The 24,503-nt window shown below is 28.5% G+C and overlaps 1 protein-coding gene across 1 annotated transcript in view; it reads left to right on the top strand.

Moving 5' to 3' along the window:
* LOC107164797 (uncharacterized) overlaps positions 1 to 24,503 on the top strand; it is a 413,834-nt gene that overhangs the window by 307,423 nt on the left and 81,908 nt on the right. Inside the window, exon 6 of the mRNA XM_089214985.1 lies at positions 13,869 to 14,047. Coding sequence (XP_089071111.1) covers positions 13,869 to 14,047 — 179 coding nt within the window. The remainder of the gene's footprint in view (positions 1 to 13,868; positions 14,048 to 24,503) is intronic.

The following is a 24,503-nucleotide window of genomic DNA, read 5'->3' as shown; positions in this document are numbered from 1 at the left end:
TTATCCTTATCATTTTGTAAGTTTTTTACTTTTTTGAATGGCAACATAGTTTTTTAATTTCATATTCCAAAGCAGAATATTTTTCTAAAAATTTTGATACATAAAAATCGAATTTAGGACTATTAGTTTATGAGTTATAAGTATTTAAAGTTTAGACAAGCGAAGTAGTGGACAAACATTTTGCGGGGTAACCCCGTACCACTCCACTCTGCCAATCTAAACTTTAAATACCTATAACTCATAAACTACTAGCGCTAAATTCAAAATTTTAACGTAATAATTAATTAAAAAGATAGCTTTATTAAATTATGAAATTTGAAGTATAGGTTACCATTTGAAAATCAAAAGTTGATGGTGGTGTATATAATAAATATAAGGATGAAAAATATAAAAATAATAAACAATTCAAGAAGAGTGTAAATCTACAATTTTGAAAAAAAAAAAAAATTGAAAAAAGTCAATACTTTTTTAAATAATGAGTGTTGTTTGATAAAAGAATCACCCTGTACAATATAATATCGGCTTATTTTCTTCTGCGCGATAATGCTGCAGATCGTACAGGTCGTATATTATAACTCAAAATACACTTGAATAATAAGTTTTAGCTTTCCAATGTGTATGTGTGTGTGTGTGTGTGTGTGTGGATGAGTATATATAATATGTGTAAGAGTGTATGAATGGGGAGTCATCGAATCGGTTATAGTCGATTTCGCCTACTCGGTTAATCATTGTTAATATTTCAAAAACACTGGTGCTCAGTCGATATTGGTTTGAATATTTAATAAAAAACAGCACATACAAACTCGTTCATAATATAATATAAATAATTAATAAACATTTGAATGATTACAAAGAAGATTACTGAATTACAGTGAAAATGACCCTACGTAGTGTAAAATTGCATAATAAATAAAATATTATAATGTTGTATATAAATAGCCAAACTATTCTCTATACCCATACGCCACATTATACCTAAAACAAACACATTGTCGTGTATTATACTATATATTATATGAGATTATTTTATTATACCCGAATGATTATGCGTATGATTTATAACCACCAAATTCTGTACACCGATATCGGTTCGATATTTTACAACCTGTGCGTGTAAACATGTTGACACACAATAGTCATACGATGTCTCCGATACGTACGGATTATACCATGCATATATCACGTGGCACAAAATGTATATAATATTATTTTGCCTCTGTTTTTTGAATCGGATGTAATTGTTATAATATAGACATCCGTCGTGTACGTGACGAGACCTAGTCCACGAAATTTCTCAAAATCTGGAGATTTTCTCCTCCTTCTCCAGAAGCTCACTGATTAATTGCATATAAGCCTTGGGGCTTATGGCTCACGATAATATTATAATAATATGCGTGTCTAAGCAAGTAAATAATCAAAACGATATTCTTAAATTTCATGAAAAAAATATTGAATACATCTAATGTTTTGAGAGTAGATGCGTATTTAAAATCGGTTGAGGATCAGTGACCAATATGACCGTCCTACCCAGCCACCTCCCCCCAACACTGTATTAATAGAATAAGCGACTTAAGTGGACGGGTTATGCGGTCATATAATATTATTATTTTAGTACTATACTATTCAGTACAGTTTACGATTCGGTACGACACCATGTCGACCACCCAAAACTGTTTGTGGGCAATAAATTTGTGGCCGGGTTTTACATTAAACGGGTTGAGCTAGCACGAGTGCCGGATATGTAGATTTCATTTGTTTCCGATTTCGTTGAGAATTTTCCGTTTGCACAGGCCTGGTTGGCGCTGGTACCCCGCCAGAAGTGGGACGGGTATGATGCAGTGGTGAGAGAAAAAAAATGAAACGTAAATAAAGCCATATCATCCACACACAAACGCATACAACAAATGTACCCACACACTCACATGGCACACTAAATCTAAGGTTTTATTTTAATTTCCATCATCAACAGGTCCGTCTCGCCGCCCGAGCATATATATTCGCGGTAGTAATCCGACTCGACCGTTATACTTTAAGTCTCACGCCGCCGACCATAATATACATTGACCGTTTTACGACCGGGCAAATTCAATTAAGCTAACGAAACGATTTCGCGGCATTAAGTTCTCGTGCGTGATAAATGGTTTTTGAGCCAACCGTCAGCGAATAAAACGTTTCCTCGATCGGTTGGCGCTTGCCTACCCTTGGCATACACACACACATGCGCGCGCGCGCAAATTTACGAACAGCGCCGTCATGGCCCACTCCCTCGTCACTGCCACAAGCAGCAGCACCCTGCACCGTTATAACTCTCTGTATTACGATATATTATAGTCTCGTGTTTCTAACGACGACATTTTTTACACGGTTTTTATTTTTTATTTTTTACGACTCCGTCTGAGTCCATTGTATTTTGTGTCGTAACGAAGACTTTATACATATATATCGCTATAATAATATACACCCGCGTTTAAAATCGATTGTCGCGTACTCGGCATATAGTCAGTGAACGATCGCTTTTTCATCGATTTCGTTTGCGTTCGTTTTGTTTTCAAAATCGGCAGGATGATATATTATTACTTTAAATATATATACATAAATGATGCATCAGTTTTATTTTGATTTCAAACCACTGCTTACATTATATAGGAAAATTCTCCATGTACCATTACCCGAAACTGAATTTCTAAATAAATACGACAAGATGTGCAGTATACATATTTTGCAGTATTTTTATAATATTTATAATGTTCATAATATTACACTCACAATATAATTATTTATATAATAATAATAATCGTGAAGTGAAGTTCGTATGCATTTTTCTTTCGTAAATATAAAATTTGAAAAATATAATAAAAGATACCTTATAAGTTTGTCTATCTTTATCAAAAAAAAAAAAAATGTCTATGGGAAATTCATACAAAATGCAAAATGTTTAAGAGCGCTTGAAGTTATATTGTTCATAACATTGGATTTCACTTAATTTCTTAATAAACGATTTATAGTAATTCAAAAACAAATTATTGTAGATCATTAAAATGTATACTAAATGTTTATCTTATCATTTTCTATAATTCACACATTTTCAAAATACTTTGACATACTGTAAACTGTTCATTTAGATTTTTAGTTTGAATTAAAATCTTATTTTAAATAATAATATATAATTCTGATACACATTTAAGTTCAAATTTTAACAAAATTTATTGAATTGGAATAATTTGCAAATTGTTTTGTAGTTAAAAATTGTAAAATAATGAAATATTCAAATTTTAAAGCTAAAAATTTAAAATTTATAACAAAGTTACATGTAAATAATTATTTCTCTAACAATTTAAATATATATATAAACACTGCTTTTTTTTTCAAAATCTTATTTGCATAAAATCATTTATTTAAATCAAGAAAATAATTTTAGTTATTTTATTAAAATGTTACTAGTGGGTGTACTTGAAACTTTTAGAGTAGGTATTTTAATATAATTTATACATTCAATGACATTCTCAAATGCAATTTTTTCGACAAATATGAATTTAACCTACTATAATTCTACTAATAATTATAATAATATAGAAAAGTTAATTAATCTAATCATAAAATATACTTACTTTACCTACTTAGTAGTTTAATAACCTGACAAACCTGACAGACCACCTACGCTAAGAACCATTATTTTCGTGCAAAATGATTTAATATCATACAAATTTAAAATATCACATCCATTACAGTTAAACTCTTGACACCTAATGTACAGCAGTACGTTACAGTTACACTTTAATTATTTTTTATGCATATAATATGATCGAAGTTATTTAAAATTGATGTGAATATGTTGCTCTGTGGTGATTTTCAAAATATAGTTAGTCAAATTTAGGTAGTTTTCAAAACCAAAATTTTAATGTTTTAGTTAGATATATTACAAAAATGTTTTAAAATTTATGAAATTTAAAACTCTTATACTTTAACTTTTCACAAATTTAAAAAAAATATCAAATTGCGTTCATTTTTCGTAAAAAATACTTTAACATTTTATTTATTTAGGTATTTTATTTGTGTGTTATTTTTTCACGCGTTTTCAGCACAATTACCACTATATATAAATTGTTCAAACAATTTTTTCTCATAAACACGAATTATTTGGAAATAAATTATAATAAATTATAATAATTTATAATTCTTTTGTTTTGTACACACTCAAACACGCACATACACGTATGCGGACACAAGTCATCCTTCAACGTTGGTTTTTCATTAACAGAAAAAAAAAACTTTGTTTACCATTGAAAATTGTTTTTTTAATTTAAAACAGTACTATACACATTCGACAATATTGCATACCCCGTGAACAATCTACGTTTTAATAATGCAATTAATTCGAATGAATTTTTTTTTAAACTAAATACGGATGCTTTAATGAAAATCTGCAATTGACTTCCACTTAAAAACAAATTAAAATGTTATACTGTTGACATATTTTTAAGTATGCGCTGAAATATTTACCAACTAAAATTGTCTATATCTTTTAAATATCAAATAATTAATGTTAGTTCCTTCGTTTAGTTGGTTCTATGCTAAACATGTTTAAACTGTACGATACTGTAGCGACAGATAATTAATTAGATGATTCATTGTACAAAAAAATGATGTTAGAATTAAAAAAAAGCGGGTAAGTCGTGTATGTCACTCTGCTGTACAGTAGGTTACAAGTGGGTTACTGCAATAGATGGAATTAACTTTGAATCCAATGATATTATATCATTGTATACAAAAAACGATTCTGAGCGAAGACGGTTTATCTGTCTAGGATATATTATAGATTATTAAAAATTTTCAAATCTTAGATTTAAAAAGAAATTTTTTTCTGAATTTCTAGTTTGAAATAATTTGCGAATTTTCGTGATTTTTACATATGTTGTCAAAATTCAAACTTTGAATGCTTGTAAAAAAAAAAGTTGTGACTACGCATTTCTATTATTTTTCAATTTTTATTGTAAAAATATATTATGAGCCTTGTATTAAATTTTCAAATCTTAGATATAAAAAGAAAATTTTTTATGAATTTCTAGCTTAAAATAATTTCTGTATTTTCGTGATTTTTACATAATATGTTGTCAAAACTCAAACTTTGAATGCTTAAAAAAAAATTGTGACTGTGTATTCCTTTTATTTTGCAACTGCTATTATGCCGTAATTTTTACGTATTTAGTCAAAATTTGAACTTTAAATGCATAAAAAAAAAATTGTGCCCACGAATTTTTAATATTTTTTAACTTCTATTGTTACAATGTGTTAGAAGCCTTGTATTAAATTTTCAAGCTTTTCTACCGAATAAATAAATTTTTATCGATATTTATAGAAAAAAAAACTAAAAAAGTTGAAAAATTAAAATGTCAGTAAACAGCTCAAAACAAATCTAAATATTTTGAAAATTTTATCAAATATATAAAACGCCTATATAAACATTCAGTCAAAGTTTCAAGTATCTGCGGTAATTTGTTTTAGAGTTACACCAAAATAAGGAAATCGCTAAAAGTGAAAATCCAATGTTGTAAAAATTTAAATTTCAAATGCTCATAAAAATTTAATTTGAATTTCAGGTGGAATTTTTATTTGTGATAAAGATTGGAAAACTTGTAAGGAATCTTGTATTAAATTTTTAAATCTTAGATTTAAAAAGAAAATTTTTTATGAATTTCTAGCTTAAAACAATTTGTGAATTTTCGTGATTTTTACGTATTTTGTCAAAATTCAAACTTTGAATGCTTATAAAAAAAAATTGTAACTATGAATTTCTTTTATTTTTCAACTGCTATTGTAACAATATGTTAAGAGCCTTGTATTAAATTTTCAAGCTTTTCTGCCAAACAAATAAATTTTTATCGATATTAATTTAAAAAAAACTAATAATGATCGAAAATTTGAAATGCCTATGAATAGTTCAACTTCAGTCGAAATTTTTTTAAAATTGCATGGTGGATAGAATATACTTATATAAATATTAGGTGAAAATTTCATGTGTCTATGGTCATTTTTTTTAAAGTTACATCAAAAACCAAAATCGATTTTGTCGAAAAATGAGTGTGCGTAAAATTTCCCGTTTTTCCCTTAATTTTTATTTTGTTTTTCTCAATTATTTAAAAAAGTATTACTTAGTATTAGTTAGATTCACTTTCTGATCGAACGAGGTACTGAAGTCAAAAATCGAAGCATTTTTACTGCCCCAAAACGTGATGACAGACAAAAAAAAAAAAAAAAAAAAAAAAAACACACACATCATGGTAAAATCAATACATTCATCGCTCCGCTCAGAATCTAAAATTATAGACATTTATCTATGAGAAGATAATGAATAAATATTTAAATAACACGTGTACCTACATTAAAAATGGTATACAATAACTTATTTTTCTAGAAATTTTTTTTTTAGAAAAATATTTATAACTATTATCTTATTTTATAGCATGGTAATAGAAATATACTAAGATCATAAATAAAAAACTACAATAAATCATTGCTCGTCTGATGTATCTATTATAATTTATTACATTAATAGATTAAATGGTAAATAGTAATAACATAGGTGCATGACGTGTATTTACAAACTAGGCCTGTTTTGTAGCTAGATAGAGACTCTTTGAACAATGTCTATTAGGTATATATTACAAATTGAGACGGAAACTTTTACTTTATTCTAATGTTCTTATCAAATTATATCCCATTTTAATAAATACAGATTACCTATACGTACTCACATATATTTATATGCACAACCTGCCACAGTGGTTTTTCATGTCAGTAGACTTCTGTAACACCGTTTTTCTCTCTTGGTACATACGTAAACGACTATACAAAAATAATATATATGATTTTTCTATTTTACACCGCAACGTTATCTTTTCATCTAGCAAACGTTGAAAAGAATATATATATATATTATTTTTTTAATTACAAGCACACACACACACGCATATTATTTAAAAACAAAAAAGAAATGTCAATAAAATATTATTTCACCAAGTTTTTTCATGAATTAGCATAAAATAGTAAAAATATTATAATATACACCAAAGATTTGCAAACTGTGACTCGAAAATCAGATGCGGAAGTGAACAAGTTTTCACCAATACCTTAAAAACAGTGGATAATCTAAAAATATGTGTAATGTTCAAATCATTATCATGTTTACGTGTCTATTGTCACCTATATCATTATTATATGAAGAAATGTATTTAAATATATTATAATAAACATTTTTTTTTTATATATATTTCTATAAAATAAAAATTGATAATATGAGTTTTACACTTCTGACTCACTGAGAACCCCTGATATTCTATGTGGTCATTGAATAAAAAAATTGAAGATCCCTGATATACATTCTAAACATTAAAAGATACTTTATAATATGTAGGTTGTAGGTATATATCGTTAATGAGTGGGTCATTAGCGACCACACTAATCTAATGAATTTTTTTAATTTGAATTCAATTATTATAATCATTGTATACGAGACACGGTTCAAAGCATAAAACATAACTCGCTTGTCTGGAATTCTAAGGATATTTTGTATTGTTTATTTATTTCAATTAAAGGTGATTTTTCATAAAATAATTTCTCGATTTGTTTAACAAAAGGATAACGAATTAATATAATTTCGTTAAAACATTTTAGAGTTCTTCAGTTATTGAATTTAATCTACCTTTATTTAATGTTCTCTACTTGGAGTCCATAAAAAAGTATAATAATCTACATGAAGACTATAGGTGCATTTCAACAATAAATTAGGTATAAAAAAGTCTTTTTTCACCAATGGAGTTCAAAATCATAAAAACCAACGAATTAAACTTATTGCTTCCCGGCTCTCACACTCTCCCAAAAAAAACAAACAGGTGGCTAAATAGATGCTAGCCTAGAGCTTGTCTCTAGTATTGGCCAATTAATCTGTCAGGTGCTATAATCATGGGTGCTTACCCAACTTTTGTTCACCATTGTCAATTCTTTAGTATCAAGAAGTTAATTATATTGTACATGAACGTGTACCGACTGTTATTACTCATTTTTAATACAAAACGTTTTTATTTTAAATATTAAATTGGAATACTAATTACTTAGAAAGAACAATGCATTATATTTTAAAGCTTTTCGAATGTTAAACAAACATCTTATAAACCAATATTGAAAAAATATATCAATATACAAAATATCTATGTAAAAATTAATACAAAAACAATCAAAAGCTTATTTTTGAATTTTATCTTGTCTAGAAAATTACAATTGAAAATCTGGTTTGAATGTATTCCCTTCTAAATTACAAAAAAACAAAAAATAAAATAACATTAAGATGCAGTAAACAACTGCAGGTTAATAAAGCTTATATTTTTATTGTATTAGTTTTATTTTACCCATTATTAAAAAGAAAAGTGCAAGCTTACTGTTTTTAAACTCCTAAAAAAATAACACATATTTTTTTTTAAACCAATACATGCTTTGCTTCAACAAATATGTTGAAACGGTGTTTTGACCAAAACTAATCTCCCGGGTAAATCCTGTTTCAGAAAAGTCACACGTTTTGGTATCTTAGTGGTATGTTGTCTTTTGAAACACAAACCTATTAATCATCGCGTTAAAAAAAAAATATTTCGAGTGGGACTCAAGTGCGTTATTTATTTTGACTGTAAAATTAACCAATTTTTGTCATTTACTCGAAAATTAATGGATGTTTTACCATTTTATAAACCCAACATATAATATATGTTGTGATTATTATACAGAGTGATATATTAAGCATGATTAAATCTTAATATTCTTTAGAAATTCACTTACTTAAAATCTGATATTTGAAATATTATTAGACGTAAATACTCAAAGACCATATTTTCAATTTCATGAGATATTTTTTACAGTTTAAAGAGTGTATTGTGAAGATACAAATTTTTGTTTTTCGAATAAGAATCCCCTTTTATACTGTAAATAAATTATCAAGTGGATATTTTTCTGAAAATTCAATTACCAAAACCAGATTAAGGTGATTAGAATGCCCGAAATTAGTAAACTGCTATTAAAAATGCATAGGTAGTAGATTCTATTAATTTAAAATATGATGGTATATGTAAATAATTAAAGTAGATGTTGTTTGACATAATAAATGAGTAGTATTTGAAATAAAATAAAATACTATATTGGTAAAAATTGTATACACATTTTACCAAAAATCCAATATTATAATAATTGCACGATAATATTGTTAATTATTTAGGATTAAACATATCATTCAAGATATTACATCTACTACTAAATGTAATACGCCTTAAATGGCATTATAAATACCTTAAAAAAGATATTTTTAATATCCTGAGTATTATATTTTTTGCCCCGTTAAAATTACTTAATATTTTAATATTGATGTTGTGTTTTTTTTTTTTTTACTTATCTTAGAGCATCAAACGAGAAATGTCGTTTTTTCATCACTGTTCTACAGCTATTCTAAAAAGTAATAGGTTCTCATTTCTTTTTGAAAGATCTGTGAAAAATATTATTTCTAAAGATATTTTCGGATGCTCATTATTATTATTTATGCTTGCATTTACAGTACTATTTTTTTATCCATTATTCTTTTTGGATAACTATTCACCAATGGTCATATTTTGTTGTTCCTTTCTTTGCAGATTTAAAAAAATATATAACTTGAACACACATACAATAATATTTCCTCGTAGTATTGTGAATATTTTTTTCATTAAACAGTAATAATATATGGTTCTTCCAATAATTAGTAATGTGTATAATAGAATACAAATCTTTTCATACAGTAAACTTGACGTTTTGTAGATGAATCAATTAATTAGTGTGTAGTTTTTTCTCATTTTCCAATACTAGAAAATTGCATCTTTACAATTTTTTTTTTTTAATGTATTGAATTTTGTTGCAAATATACTGAACTGGATAACTCGTAAAATATAATTGTAAACCCTCTACAAGTTAAGAGATTTTATTAAATTATATTTACTGAAATTGTTAAGAAACTACGTGGTACAAAGTTTTAGCCAAGTTCAATAAGTTATATAACACACGGAGAAGACAGTGCTGAATTCATTTTATTTCATGAACAATTTTGTCACAAAATTCAATCTTAAAAATATGAATTTGTTTAGTTAATATATTTAACAGAATATAATTTAAGATTTACGTATATGAGTTATAGGTATTGTTGTATTAAGCATTCAATGCAAGTATAAGTTAATATAATATAGTAATAACACATTTTTGTAATGAACACAACACTACCGCCAACAGCGCATAATCCACAGCACTACGATCATTTACGCTAAAATGTAACGATTAAGCGAGCGTATTGGCAATACGTTTTGGAGGGTAGCCGGCTAATTAATTCATTGCCATTAATTAATATGCGTTAACTGACCAAAAAAATGAATAAAATGTATTAGACTATATAATATTATCCATCTTAATGTCACTTTCCGCCTGGATAGATATATAATATATTGGTAAAAAAACAAGAGAAACTAAGTAGTGTGCCCTTACACATCTACTGCAGATGCACTCCATCGAACATCAGTAAAAAACCCACCGTTCGGCTCAGAAACCCCCCTGATCCCCTGGCTTCTGCAGGTCACGGTCTCCAATCGGCCTCTATACGACGGCTATTGTTCGGCTAGAAGCAGTCGGCTGATTAGACACGTGTCGAAGTGCATTTTTCCACGCTGCAGTTTGCTACAGTAATTATCGCCCATTGCAAATTATAACCCATCATCATTATAAAATTATCACAACTACGAAGAAAAAACACATTATTAAACGTAATAAGGTAATAACGTTTCATAATAACTAAGTTCCTCTATATGAATGAGAAAACTTTTGTAGAAAAACAAAGTGACGAATGACATTGCATTTTCAAAATACTCGTATTTTCCGTCTATTTAAACAAGAAACGTATCGGTAAAACACTGGGTATTCTATGTATGAAAACTACAAGTATAGTCAGGATAATGTGGTCCACTTTTTTTTTTTTTTTTTTATGTAACTGATTAATGAACTATTATTTAATTAAGAATAATATTAACTAGTATTTACATTATATTACGCTTATGCTTTTAATATTATATCAGAAAGATACTTACAGGGATTTAAAAAAAAAAAAAAATTACATTGAAATATAGTAGTTATCTAATTAAATTGTATTGAGTTATAAAATAAAAACGATTTTTCTTTTTTTATATTTATTAAATTAAAAGCCTTCAACAACACAGGCTTTAGGATATATTTAATGAACATTTAGACAAAAGGCATTAAAACATATTACATTTTAATATAAATATTGATAAAGTATTTACAGTGAATTGATAAGGGTTTTTTTTTATTGATCTTACATTAACATCAGAAGCAGCGACAATCTGTTATTATATCAATTACGTTATTTTACTAATTAATACGATTTCTTAAATCATGTTTTTTTTAAACTCTTATTTAACAACTAATTTTTATTTTTTAAACACCAAAACTTGATTGATGGTGTTTGCGTTCGATCTGAGTGCTGCGTATAATGTGTTGGCAATGTTGCAGAGGTTTTTGAGTTCATCTGTGTGTTGAAACTTAGGAAGTATTCTGTACAAATCTTGCAAATTTTTGATATTCTGATGAATTTTGTTGAAATTTTAAATTTTGACCCTTACTAAAGACTATTATAATTTTTTTAAATTCAAATACCATTAATTTTTTTTATGATTTTTTTTCCCATTGATAATGTTTTTATTGATATCAATTAAAAAAAACCTGATAAAATTCTTGAATTTGTTATAAGTATAAAATATGTCTTAAAAATAATCATATTATTTTAAAAAAGTTTGGTGCCTATATAATAAATGGTAATATAAATATACAGTGAAAATTTAATGTACCTATGATTTTTTTTATGTCGCTCAAAATTGATTTTTTCAGAAAACGTTTTTAAAATCTAGAAGGAACTAGGAACTATTCGAAATTCACAAATGCACAACTATGTTCACTTTCTCACCAGAAAAGTTACTGAAATATAAAATCAAAGGATTATTTTGACTCTACCAAACATGTACATAGACAAAAAAAAAACACTAATTAGCGTTGTATTATCAATCAATTTTTCGCTTTGCCTAGACTCTAAATTATAATATTGCGTATTAAAGACATACAATATTGACCGTTTCAAAATAAATCTCGACGACGTTAACAATTTAATTGAACTTAGAAAGGACAAAAATATAATTTTATATTTTCAATGTATGTAGTTGTTGTCAAGTAGTCTGATCCGTAGTATATCGTGAAGTGTAAATAAAATAACATATACCTACGTCCTATATATATAATGTATATATATATATAAATATATTATATTTTTTCAGTACGACCAGTATGATATTTGTCTTTTGTGATAAAGTCAAATAAAGTTGCTTCCTTGTGTTGTGTGTATATAATATTATATAGTATAGCTCAGTGTGTGCAATGATCGTTGAGAAATTCACTGAGTCAATTTCTACACGATAATAAACCTGACCGGAACACATTTTTCTTGAACGTCAGTGGCCAGGATACGTTTTTAACGTAACTTAACTGAGAAATACAATATTTCTCAATATGTTGTTGCGTAGACCAAAAACGAAATTATTTCGCTTTGCGTGTCACTGGACGACTGCAATAAACAATATCGGCACAGTCTCAATTTTGATGGACCAATCCCACCATCAACAGTTATCGTCAAATACATTATATATTGTTATACTTATTATTGTTATGATGTATGTACGTAATTACGGTATTGTTACACTTCTGACTTCAAAACATTTTTCACTGTAGCTTGACCGTATCAGTATCAAATTTCTGGCAGTTGTTAAATGCACATATCTATAGCAGTCAATAGTTTTAAACGATTTTGAAAAGCATTTCCCTTTTTTTCGTCATCTAATTGGTACTTGTTCCTTATGATATTATTTTGTTTTACATTTTATTATTTTTTGATACAAAAATGTCGATAACACGGCGTCTTAGATATGCAATTTAGCTACAGCACTGCGTGGTTAATTTTGTTTGGTATATTATTATTATTATTTTTATTATTTTTATTATTTTTATCATTGGGATATTACAATGTTAATTTATATTTCAAATATTATACTAAAATGAAATTGATTTAAGATTATTTGAATCGATCAGGTAAATTTATTATGTCAAAAGTATATTTTATAGGTAATATACAATTCATTAAATCACATAAAATTCGTCTGATTTAATGATAAAAATCATAAATTAGATGAAATGAGTATAAATACTTTATGATTAATATTTTTATGAGTAACGACTACATGCAATTTCAATCAACCGTAAATGAAGTAGTTAATTAGAATTAATTTTGATTCTTAATTGAAAAATATAATTTAACTTTTAAACGTTTATGAAAATATACCTTGTATTTAATTCTTTAACTGTTCGTCTCACTCAAATCTTATTGAATCGATTCATCTATTTTCAATTTATTTCATATTTTATTATAGATTCTACAATACCTCGTTGATAATAACATAAACATTCATGTTCTTGGTTACTGTGATATTGATTACAGATTTTTATGTTTCAATGTTTTCTGCGGAGGGTTCAAGACTGAATAATTGACCATGACATTAAAAAAAAATAATCTATTCCTTTATCATTATTATTGCACAAATCGATATGCACTATAAATATATCCACAATCATAATAAATTATACAAAATTAACAGAAACATTGTTAAAAACCTGTGACCAACACAAAACAGTAATTCATTTTTTTTTACTAAAACCAGGCTAATATAATATCTTACTATTTTTCTTTATTCTTTCAGGAGCTACCCGTTGGTTCATTCTCGCATCGATATCAACCGCTTGAAGGACACTTCCTACGAAGTGATTATCAGCGTGCTAATCTCCGACGATGACATCACCACTCAATCCACATTGGACTGCGAACTCAAAATCCCTGATACTCCATACGTCAAGAGAAAGACTTTTGTTTTCTTCCAAGGTAGGTGTATTATTAATATTATTTTGTTTCTCTCGTCGGACTGCACGCGATTAGTATGCTTAAAACGAATCGATCGAACAGAAAAACAGTTTCACGCGTATAATAATAATAATAAAATTGTTATTATTATTTTTAGTGTCGTCGTAGTCATCACGAACACGCCATTATAATATTATAATTATGACATTATTGTAATACGATAGTCAAATGTACAAATGCAGTGTGCGCCCGACGCCTGTCGAAAGACATACGCCGTTTTTTTTTTGCATTTTAACAGTTGGGTGAACTTTTAATCGTAATGTTCACTGTATAATGGCGGTTGGGTCACACGCGAAGAAGACGAATATGAAGGTATAAGAAAAAACGTTAGCTCCCATATTGTGTTTCTAGTATATTATATTCTGGTATCAAAGTGCCTGGTGCCAATGCAGTTTTATCCACAAAATTACGCTGTTCTATGGGAAAAATGATCCTGATTTGTATAATTTGATATTTATTTTTTTTTTAACTATAGGACGTAAAATATTATTCTCCGTTTTTTCAAATTTTAATCTCAAACTATATAATATCTCTTAAAAAAAAATGTACAGGTTTAAGAATTTTTTTACAAATTATATATGATATAATTTTTTGAAGTTTAATAAAAAAAATTTGGAGTTAATTTTGGTTTGCAGAAAATTTTCTTCTTTCAGAATTTCAGATAAAAGAAATAGTTATAAAAATCTGACAATTTTAAAAAGCTTGAGAATATTATTTCTTTGAAGTAACTTTTTACACACTTTTCTTACTTTCACGTCTGTTTGTCTGTAATCAAATCTTGCACGCTCGATTTGAGGCACCTTTTCACGATGAAAAATACTGAAAATTGGTATAGACCTTGGTCTTGGATGACAATACAATAACCGGTTGTCATTTTGGGACACGGACCTCCAGGTAGGCGATGAGAGATGTGAAAAGTTATCTCCCAGGAATTAAAGGTATAATAATATAATAATATAATAATATAACCATAACAAATAGTAACTACCATCTACCAAAAATATAAAAATATATTATCAACCTTATGTTTAGATTTGTTAACTTAAATTTTAAATTTTTCATCACACGCGCTCGTATCACCGCCGCTGTTCGTCGAGTTCGCTGCCATTTAACCTAACCATTACTTGCCGAAAAAAAAAATCAGCATTGCATGATAATATAATATGATATACGAGTATGTATGATAAACGTTTAGTAAAAAAATTTACTTTCAACTAAAAAGTAGAAAATAAATAAAATTAATACATTTTTTTTAAAAAACACTTTCCTATAAAAACATATTTAAAAAAAAAGTCAAAAATTTTTGAAAATTAAACTGTATATAGATATCACTAACATAAACATTTGTTGAAAATGTCAAGTATTTACTATTTACAGTGATTAGTTTTTGAATTACAACCATACAAAAAAATCGATTTGGTCGAAAACTGGTTTTGCGTAAAAATTCCCGTTTTTCTGTCATTTTTTTTTTTTTTTGTTTTTCTCAATTTTTTTGAAAACTGTTGGAAAATGTTTAATTTTGACCTTTTTAATGCACCTAGGATATTCACTTTTATATCGGAAACCACCCGCAAAGTTTGAAATCAAAGCATTATTTTGACTAGTTATGCTGTACACCGACACAAAAAAAAAAAAAACATATCATTGTAAAATCAATAGATTCACCACTTCGTTCAGAATCTAAAAAATATAAATGTATATATTAAATTGTGCTTAAAAATAATGAAAAATTTAAAAGTGTGTGGTGCTCTTCCACTTGACATATACTCCCAGTCACTATCTTATAAACAGGATTGAACAAAGAAGTGTATGTGAGACTTAGCTCGGCTTTAAATGTTTTATATGATGCACCACACATTTTTAAAATTTTCATCAGTAAATTTTTCATTATTTTTAAGTACAATTTAATATATATATATAATTATATTTGTTTAAATATGTTTTTATAGGAAAGTGTGTTTTAAAAAAAAATGTATTTATTTTATTTTTTTTTTATCTAAGATCTGAAAATTAAATACAAGGCTCCTAACATATTTTTAAAAATTTGCACCTTAATACTAATTTTTCATGTACGAATCCACGTTTAATTCATGATTTATCATCGTAAAATCTACCTACTTACCTACCAACGTTATTGCACGATTATGATAATAGTGATAATAGTGATAATAATAATTATTATTATTATTATTCTGCACTTAAATTGGTGACACTCGTGATAATGAATGAAAAAATATTAAAACGTGCAATACAAAAACCTTGCAACATAATTAACATTTTGCTTTTGGACCAACCAATAGGACAATAATTTACGTCAAGTATAAGCTATGATAATAAACAGATGCATAATAATAACATAATCATGTACTTACTGTATGGTCAAAAGCTGAAAATCGGGTGCATCGTCGTATACTGAATATATTATTTCGTACCTATAGAAACTAATGCGCACAGTATTATATTTTTACCTATGTATTTTAGGTACGAATGATAAAATACCATAATCGCTTAAGCCGCGCGATAATATTGATTTATATTATTATTATTTAAACGGTGTCCCGGTACCATTATTGTGTCATTTCAAAAGCACACACTACATTTAGCATAAATAAACACACACAAAAACACTTGCACATAGCCAATTATATTGAAAATATTTATGTTCGCTAGCGCATATATATATAACATTATTATATTTATCCAATCCCCGTACTGGTGCAGAGTAGGTACAACAACGTCGAACACCGTTCGGGCGTTCCGATAATATATGAATAAAATATTTTATGTTCAATATCATATGATATTATATAATATAATAATAATAATTATTATTATTAATAAAAAATTTAATAATACAAATTATTATTATTATTATCGAATCTCTCTGTTGTCAACAAACGATGCGATGCCATAGTAACGGAGTTGGTATGAGGTAAGGGATTGTGTAATTATTAACTTTCTAACCCGCGAGAAGGCGAAAAAAATCATACACAGCACCCGAAATCGGTTGAATGAAATTAAAAAAACACATACATATATAATAAATAAATATTATTGCTTATACCGATCCGTATAAAATAATATATTATATTAAAACCGAATGTTGGCGAGTTGGATGTGCGAACACACACGCTCGTTCGAACGACATGCATTTAAATCCCGTGACGAATTAAATCTAAAAGGCATTTACATTTAAATGTCGGCCGCGGAGCGGTAAATAAAATTCACCGAGGATGGAATAAAAAATATATAAAAAAGAAAACCGTCGCGCCGAAAACAATATAATATGCACGGAAGGGCGGTGCAGCGCGTGGCAACAAAAGCGTGCACTTAACCCGTCTGTTGAATTTGACAGTTTTTATAGGAAAAGTTTGGCTGAACAAATTTTTGGAATAAATCGGCATAGTAACGCGTGTTCACGGGTGTGGTGTGTTAGGGTGAGTAAGGGGGGGGGGATTGAGCGGCGGTGGCAGTGAGGTGCGCGAAGGAAACCAAAAACTTTGTCCGCGCTCGACCGATAAGAGCTTATCGCGGGCGCGAGTCGTCCCACTCCCCCCCTCCCACGACAAAAGCAACCGAGTATGTACCTCCAAATAATTTAAGACACATAATATATTATTTTGATATGTTTTTTTTTTCGTTCATCACACGAACTGCGGTAGTTACCTCGCAAGTTTATCCGATATACAGCCTACCCAATAATGATTATAATATTATTACACTTCTCGCGTGGTAGCGGTATGAATATTTGTTTACGTTTTCCGGTTGCGTATGAGAAGCGCAAACCGCACCTAGCCGGTGTATGTATAATCGTGTTTTTACAATATCCGCTCGGATATTACGACACCTCAAACAAAATGTTGGAGAATGACAAACACACACACATTCGCACACTCTGTATATTATTATTATTATAAATAATATTATATTATTGTTATAATCGACGTAACCGCGAGTCGACGTCGCCGTCGTTTTCGTTAATATTGCACAGGAAGCATTCCGGGCATCGAAACGAACCGCAGTTTTTAAATAAATATTGATATTGCACGCGGCAAACCCCACAAGCAATATATATATATATATATTATATTATTATAATCATAACACCGGATGAACCCAGATGGGAATTTTATTCAAATTTCGTTAATAATAAAGCACCAGTCATTAATGCAATATTATGATGATTATTATTATCGTCGGAATTCGTCGCAGAAATCGACGCGACTACACCTAGAATAATATAATATTATATTATATTATATTATATTATATTGGCGAAGCGTGCATCACTGTTTCGTGATATAATAGTAATAATAATAATGACAATAATATATTTTATCTTTAACATAAATATGACGTAATAATATAATAATAACAATAATAAAATGTTCTCGTGCTATACCAAGATTACAGCGATACGTGATTAACGCGATACTCACGGAAAGGTTGCTATAAGGGCAAAATTTCCTCTGGAAAACGATCATTATAATATTATATAAGTATATGCAGTAAGTATATGCAATTTCGTATATATAAACATATTATGCATATATGTATACATATTTCAGTGTTCAGTACCATTCTAGGTATATAATATTTTATGATAAATAAACGGATTATTGTACACATATAGTCTGAGACGTTAAATTCGGTAAAATTGAATTTTAACGAGTTGGCAGCGTGACCGTTACTGAAAGCCGGAAAAACAAATGAGCTAGGGATGTACACATGAATGTGATGTGTGTGTGCACATTTCTGTGCATGATATTAAATTAATGGCGTTCACGATATGTATAGTTACACGAATATAACACCTAAAAAATAAAAACGAAATAAAACGAAAATATTTTAAGCTATCAAAATCTTTTACCCGCAAAATGTGAACCAACGATGTGGTATAATAATATGACACATTTCCGTCCAGTGCAGGATCGTGTTTTATTTGTGTTGGTGCATATATTATTATACGCATATTATATTGTACGATAGTAATTGCATACGTTTCTATTATACTATAGTAATACTATTATTATTAATATTATACCACAAACGCAGTGGGTATTAATTATTATATACGATATCATTTAAATTTTAAAGAGTGTTCTGGACGTGGCCGAGGGCTTGTCAAAACTACAGTAGAAGATTAAATATAATAATATCGTATGTCATAACAACCACAAAATAATATAATATTATGTTACATGCGTATAAAATAATGTAATAATAAATATTATAAATGTAGACGGTTTGACGTCCACAATTCCTCACCAACATCTCGTCAGTATAATATAATAGTACACCTAGAGGAGCTTCACACTCATTCTACTACTTTTATTAATTCGACGGAAAACGAAGTGGTTTTAATTAAAATTCGAGTTTTTTTCAAAACTTTTTTATACAAACACACACACGCACGCACGTGAATATATAAAATACATATGGGAGTGTACGGTCGAACCGAGACATGGCGCGCAGCCCCTGTCAGACGGTATTCACTCTTCGCTTCAATAAAAGAATAGATGCAAAATCAAATAACATATTGTAGTATGCGATGGTGATAACCATTTATATGTCTTTTCGGCGAACTCACTCAATATTGAGGATATTTTCGGCATTTCAAAAATCGTATCAAAGAAACGTTAGAGAAATTTTTAATTTATCTTATAAGACACTACATCGTTATATCACAGGTGGCGGACGACACGAGACGCGTTTATAAATGACAATGCATTGTAAATAATAAAATTATGATAGCATAATACAGCACGCGGACCTATAATCTAAAAACTGTTCACATAATAATTTTATATTATTTATCTAAGCTCTAAGATCTATATACGATTTGTCGAAAAATATCTTAGTTATAATGTATAGGCACACGCGTGAAACTATATTTTCGTTTTCGTACCACATCATGATACATTATTCTACTGTTGATGATGATGAAGACGATGACGACGATGATGATGATAATGATGATGTATATAATATTTCGCGTCCGTTGACAAGTAACTCTTCCGTATGAGATCGCCGTCCTATATGTACTACGTATATAATAATATATATCATATAATAGCATCAGATCGAGTATATACGACACACACACATACGTGCGCGTGTGCGCGTGAATGTGGGTGACATTTTACTTTCTATTTTTTTAAATTTTTTTTTTGCCACGCATGTAGTTTTTTTCTCTCTCACACTCGGAGACAATCAGAATACCGTAAAATGCACACGGGCGTGCCCACCCTCTCTGATCCGAGGTTGACGTGTGTGTTCCGACTCGCCACCACCCGCTCACCACACATCCACTTTACTTTATACGCATCGTCCTATACGTTGGACTGAAAAAAATATTGCACGTATAAATCTATATATATATATAATATTTTATACTATTATACGTAATGGTATGCGTAACATACGCACACCGATATAGTATGTATAATATAGCAGTATAGCATTCTAATACAAATAGACATATTATATCGTACCGTATATCATGTATACAAAGTGGTTCTCCTCAAGTACGCTCATTCCGTTATATTTTCCTAGGAAGGAAATGCATTTATTCCCCATTATTTTGATTTTTGTGATTTTCAATTATATACGTAATATATTTTGTAAATACTTAGATTATCCATACCATATATTATCAGGGGTGTTCTGTTACGATATACTTATTTAAACTTGTTTTTTACAAAATATGAAAACCATTTTTTTTACTCTGTTTGTTAAGTTGGCAATTTTTTTGAAAGTGTTGATGTAACTAAATCAAATTTTGAACCAATAGTTTTTGGGTTAGTAAAATATTTATATTAAGGGTAGTTTAGTCCTTAAAAAAGTAATATATTTTATTTTAATAGTTTCAAAGTTACATCCATTTACTTCGACAATATTTAAAAATGATGATACATCAGTTGTTACTACGATTTTCATACCGTTAAAACCCACAGATTATCCTTAAATCTAGTATCATGGACTCAGATTAATTATCTTTAGTACTGAATACCGTAATTCCCTCCACTGCATTATACGAAATGTGATTAAATGAATAACATTTGCGGTTTTCAAAAATGAAATCGCTCGATTAATGTCTTCCGAGTGGGGATTCGATACGATTGCGGTGGCAAGGCCGTTGACGTGTCTGCTCGGGACTAGGCTGTTTTCGTACATGTATACAATAGTAATATACTCTACACAACAATATATTATTATATCAGTCTTCGATATAAACGGATTTTCCGGCAAACCAAATACCAGTCTTAGGAGTTGTTTTTTATGACGTTGGATTCATCCTGAACGGCGATATTTTTTTCCTTTTCCACTTGCACACACAGACATACACACACGCACCACTCATCGTTACTCGAAAACGTTTTTTATAAACGAGGTCAACTGTGAAAATCCAAAATATCTTGTCGATTCTTTGTTGTTTTCTTGTACGTTAGCTGCAACCTATCGAATATTTGATCGTACTACGTATTTTGTAAGCCACTTAATCGTAAACCAACCGCCAAAGCCGTGTTTCTATTTCAAATCATTTATTTATTTCGATAAAAAAAAAAAAAGATAAATCTAGTGTAAAAGATGGACGACACAAATATTTTAACGGTGAGTCGAGCTATAGTATATTTATACATAGTATTTAAATTAACCCCTGAACTAAAAACGTTGTTGTTATATATTAATACAAATAACAATAAATAGTTCTGACTAAAAAAATGCAAGTACGATAATTATACGTATAAAAATAATATATAAATGAGTTGTATATACAATATTATATATCTTACGTCAATGAAAATTACATAGAATGAACTAAAATGTGTACTGAATTTCTAATGAAAAATAAATCCGATTATAAAGTAAAAAAAAAAAAAAATAACACAAAAAACATTTTATGAATAATTCAATTTTATTCTGAAAATATTATATTAATATAGTATTATTTCGTTGAAAAATGTAATCCGGTGTTTTCGTAAGCGTACTTATTATTTATTTATTTAAGATATAATTTATTTTTTTCCATTAGCAACATTTCAAAATGATGTAAATTTAATAAATATTTTTCAATGGATAATTAAATGATATCATTATGACAATATCACAACCCCATCATAATATTATGTATCCAAATGTTTTTAAATTATTTGATTATAGTATGTCATACGTGGCGACTTCAATATTGGAATACTTAAAAATAATATTAAACTAATACATTACAATAACAACATTGTATTGGTAACTAACGATCAGTAAAATAACTTAATTATACAATACACTAAAGAACATAAATTAATTTATTATAATATCATCCGAAAAATACATTTTTCTTAAAATCATTTTTTGTAATATTTATCATATAATTACTATCTTGACGTTGAGTTCACTCTCACAGTAACCAAACACAAGTCCAACGTAGTCCATATATAGACAGATACTTTCGTTCAACGAAATTTTTGAAATGTCCACACAAGGACATCCACTTTTAATTTAAAATAAAACAAACGATTTTCGACACTTTAGGAAACTTTACTAATGACAATAAGTTTGTCCAGTTTCACCACCACAACACATACAATAAAGCAAGTTGTTTTGCTTGCATTCGTACCATATACAATATACTCGCATACGCATACGCGCTCGCGCGCACTCACCACACACACACACACACACACACACACACACACACACACACACACACACGCGCGCGCGCACACACACACACACACACACACACACACACACACACACACACACACACACACACACACACACACACACACACACACACACACGCACGCACACACACACACACACACACACACACACACACACACACACACACACACACACACACACACACACACACACACACACACACATGCTGGTGTTGAATTTTAAATTACTGCACCTACTACAAAATTAAACTGGAACTGTGTGCGCAGTGCGCATTTCAAACGAGTGGATTACGAACAAAAGACCTATTGTTTGCTAAATTGAATTTAATTACTTCAGTTTACAGTAGGTACCCTCTATTTTATAGTCAGTGTGTGTTAAATCACAAACTAATTATGACATTTCGAATTTCTCCAACGCGTTTTTAATAACTCGCAAATATTAATATTCCGAATTAAGGAATGCAAAGCCCCCCCTCCCCCACATGACACGTGACCAAAAACAATGGAATTTTAATAATGTTATTGTATGTTAGATAAGGTATATAATAATTATAATATTATCGAGTTAGTTTGGAGAATCGATATTCGTACATGTGTTTACGAGCACGCCCGATTAACAAAGTTTAAAATTACTTTAAATTTATCATGCACATTGTATCGCATACATATTTTAACTTTATTTAATATTATGAATTATGATACATTGTTTAACAGTAAAGTAGTCATAACTAAATTTATTATAACATATTAATATTATATTTTTTAGAACTATGTCATTATATATTTTTATTTAATTATTATTTTTTGTTTCAAATCAATAACGTGATTTTCTAATTTTTTGTAATATATTTTTGGTTTTACCTAAGTACTTAAAATATTTAACATAGACTATATAATAGACTAGGTATATATTAGAATATTTATTATTAATATTAATTATTATTGATAATTGAAGCTTACCTACTTGAGTTAATTATTAGTTAATTAAATACTTGCTATAAAAATACAGTATATAATAAGCCGATCGATCGACCTAAATAATATAATAAGTACATAATAAGAAAAATATAGCGACCTTCTCGTTTTAACAGAATATTAATTTCATAATTCAATATTTTAATATTGTACATTAATCATCATGGCCGATAACTCGTAATAACCATACTCGTTGTAAACGTATATTTCAACATAATATAATCATACGGGATCATGATGGGTACTAACGTTTTGATTTTTGTAATCAGTATATTACCTATTCTAAGCGATGCTCGTTATAAAGATTTATATTGTATATATTTTAACACTACAAACGTGTGAAGTTGTGCGTTTAACTGATTACAATGCTTCGTACTATAATATTTTTTGGTATAAGGGAAGTAGTATAATATCAACATAATGATTGACCAATCCTTAAAAATAAAAAATTATAAGTTTCGATTCTTAAAATTATATAGGTTCTGATTCTGTTGCATTCTGATCACTAGTAGTTCTTAAAAATAAGTTTTTTCAAACATTACACAATGCTTATTAGGAAAGAGGTATTAATAACTAAATATTGTAATTCGCAGTTAATTCGAAAACATTCGTAGTATAAAAAATCATTGTTTTTTGATCATTCTCGTTATATTGCAAATTAAAAATGCTTGTAAATTAATCTTTTTCGGTAGTATAATACGATTAATTCGAGTAAAAAATACCAGTTATGCTTTATACTATTAAAATGAAAATAACTT

The sequence above is a fragment of the Diuraphis noxia genome, unplaced genomic scaffold, assembly GCF_037042655.1.
Source record: "Diuraphis noxia isolate RWA-SAM2 unplaced genomic scaffold, SU_Dnox_SAM2 contig0001, whole genome shotgun sequence".
In the NCBI taxonomy this organism is placed as follows: Eukaryota; Metazoa; Arthropoda; class Insecta; order Hemiptera; family Aphididae; genus Diuraphis; species Diuraphis noxia.
The sequence above is the reverse complement of the archived record's forward strand: the minus strand, read 5'-3'. Positions and strand labels throughout refer to the sequence as shown.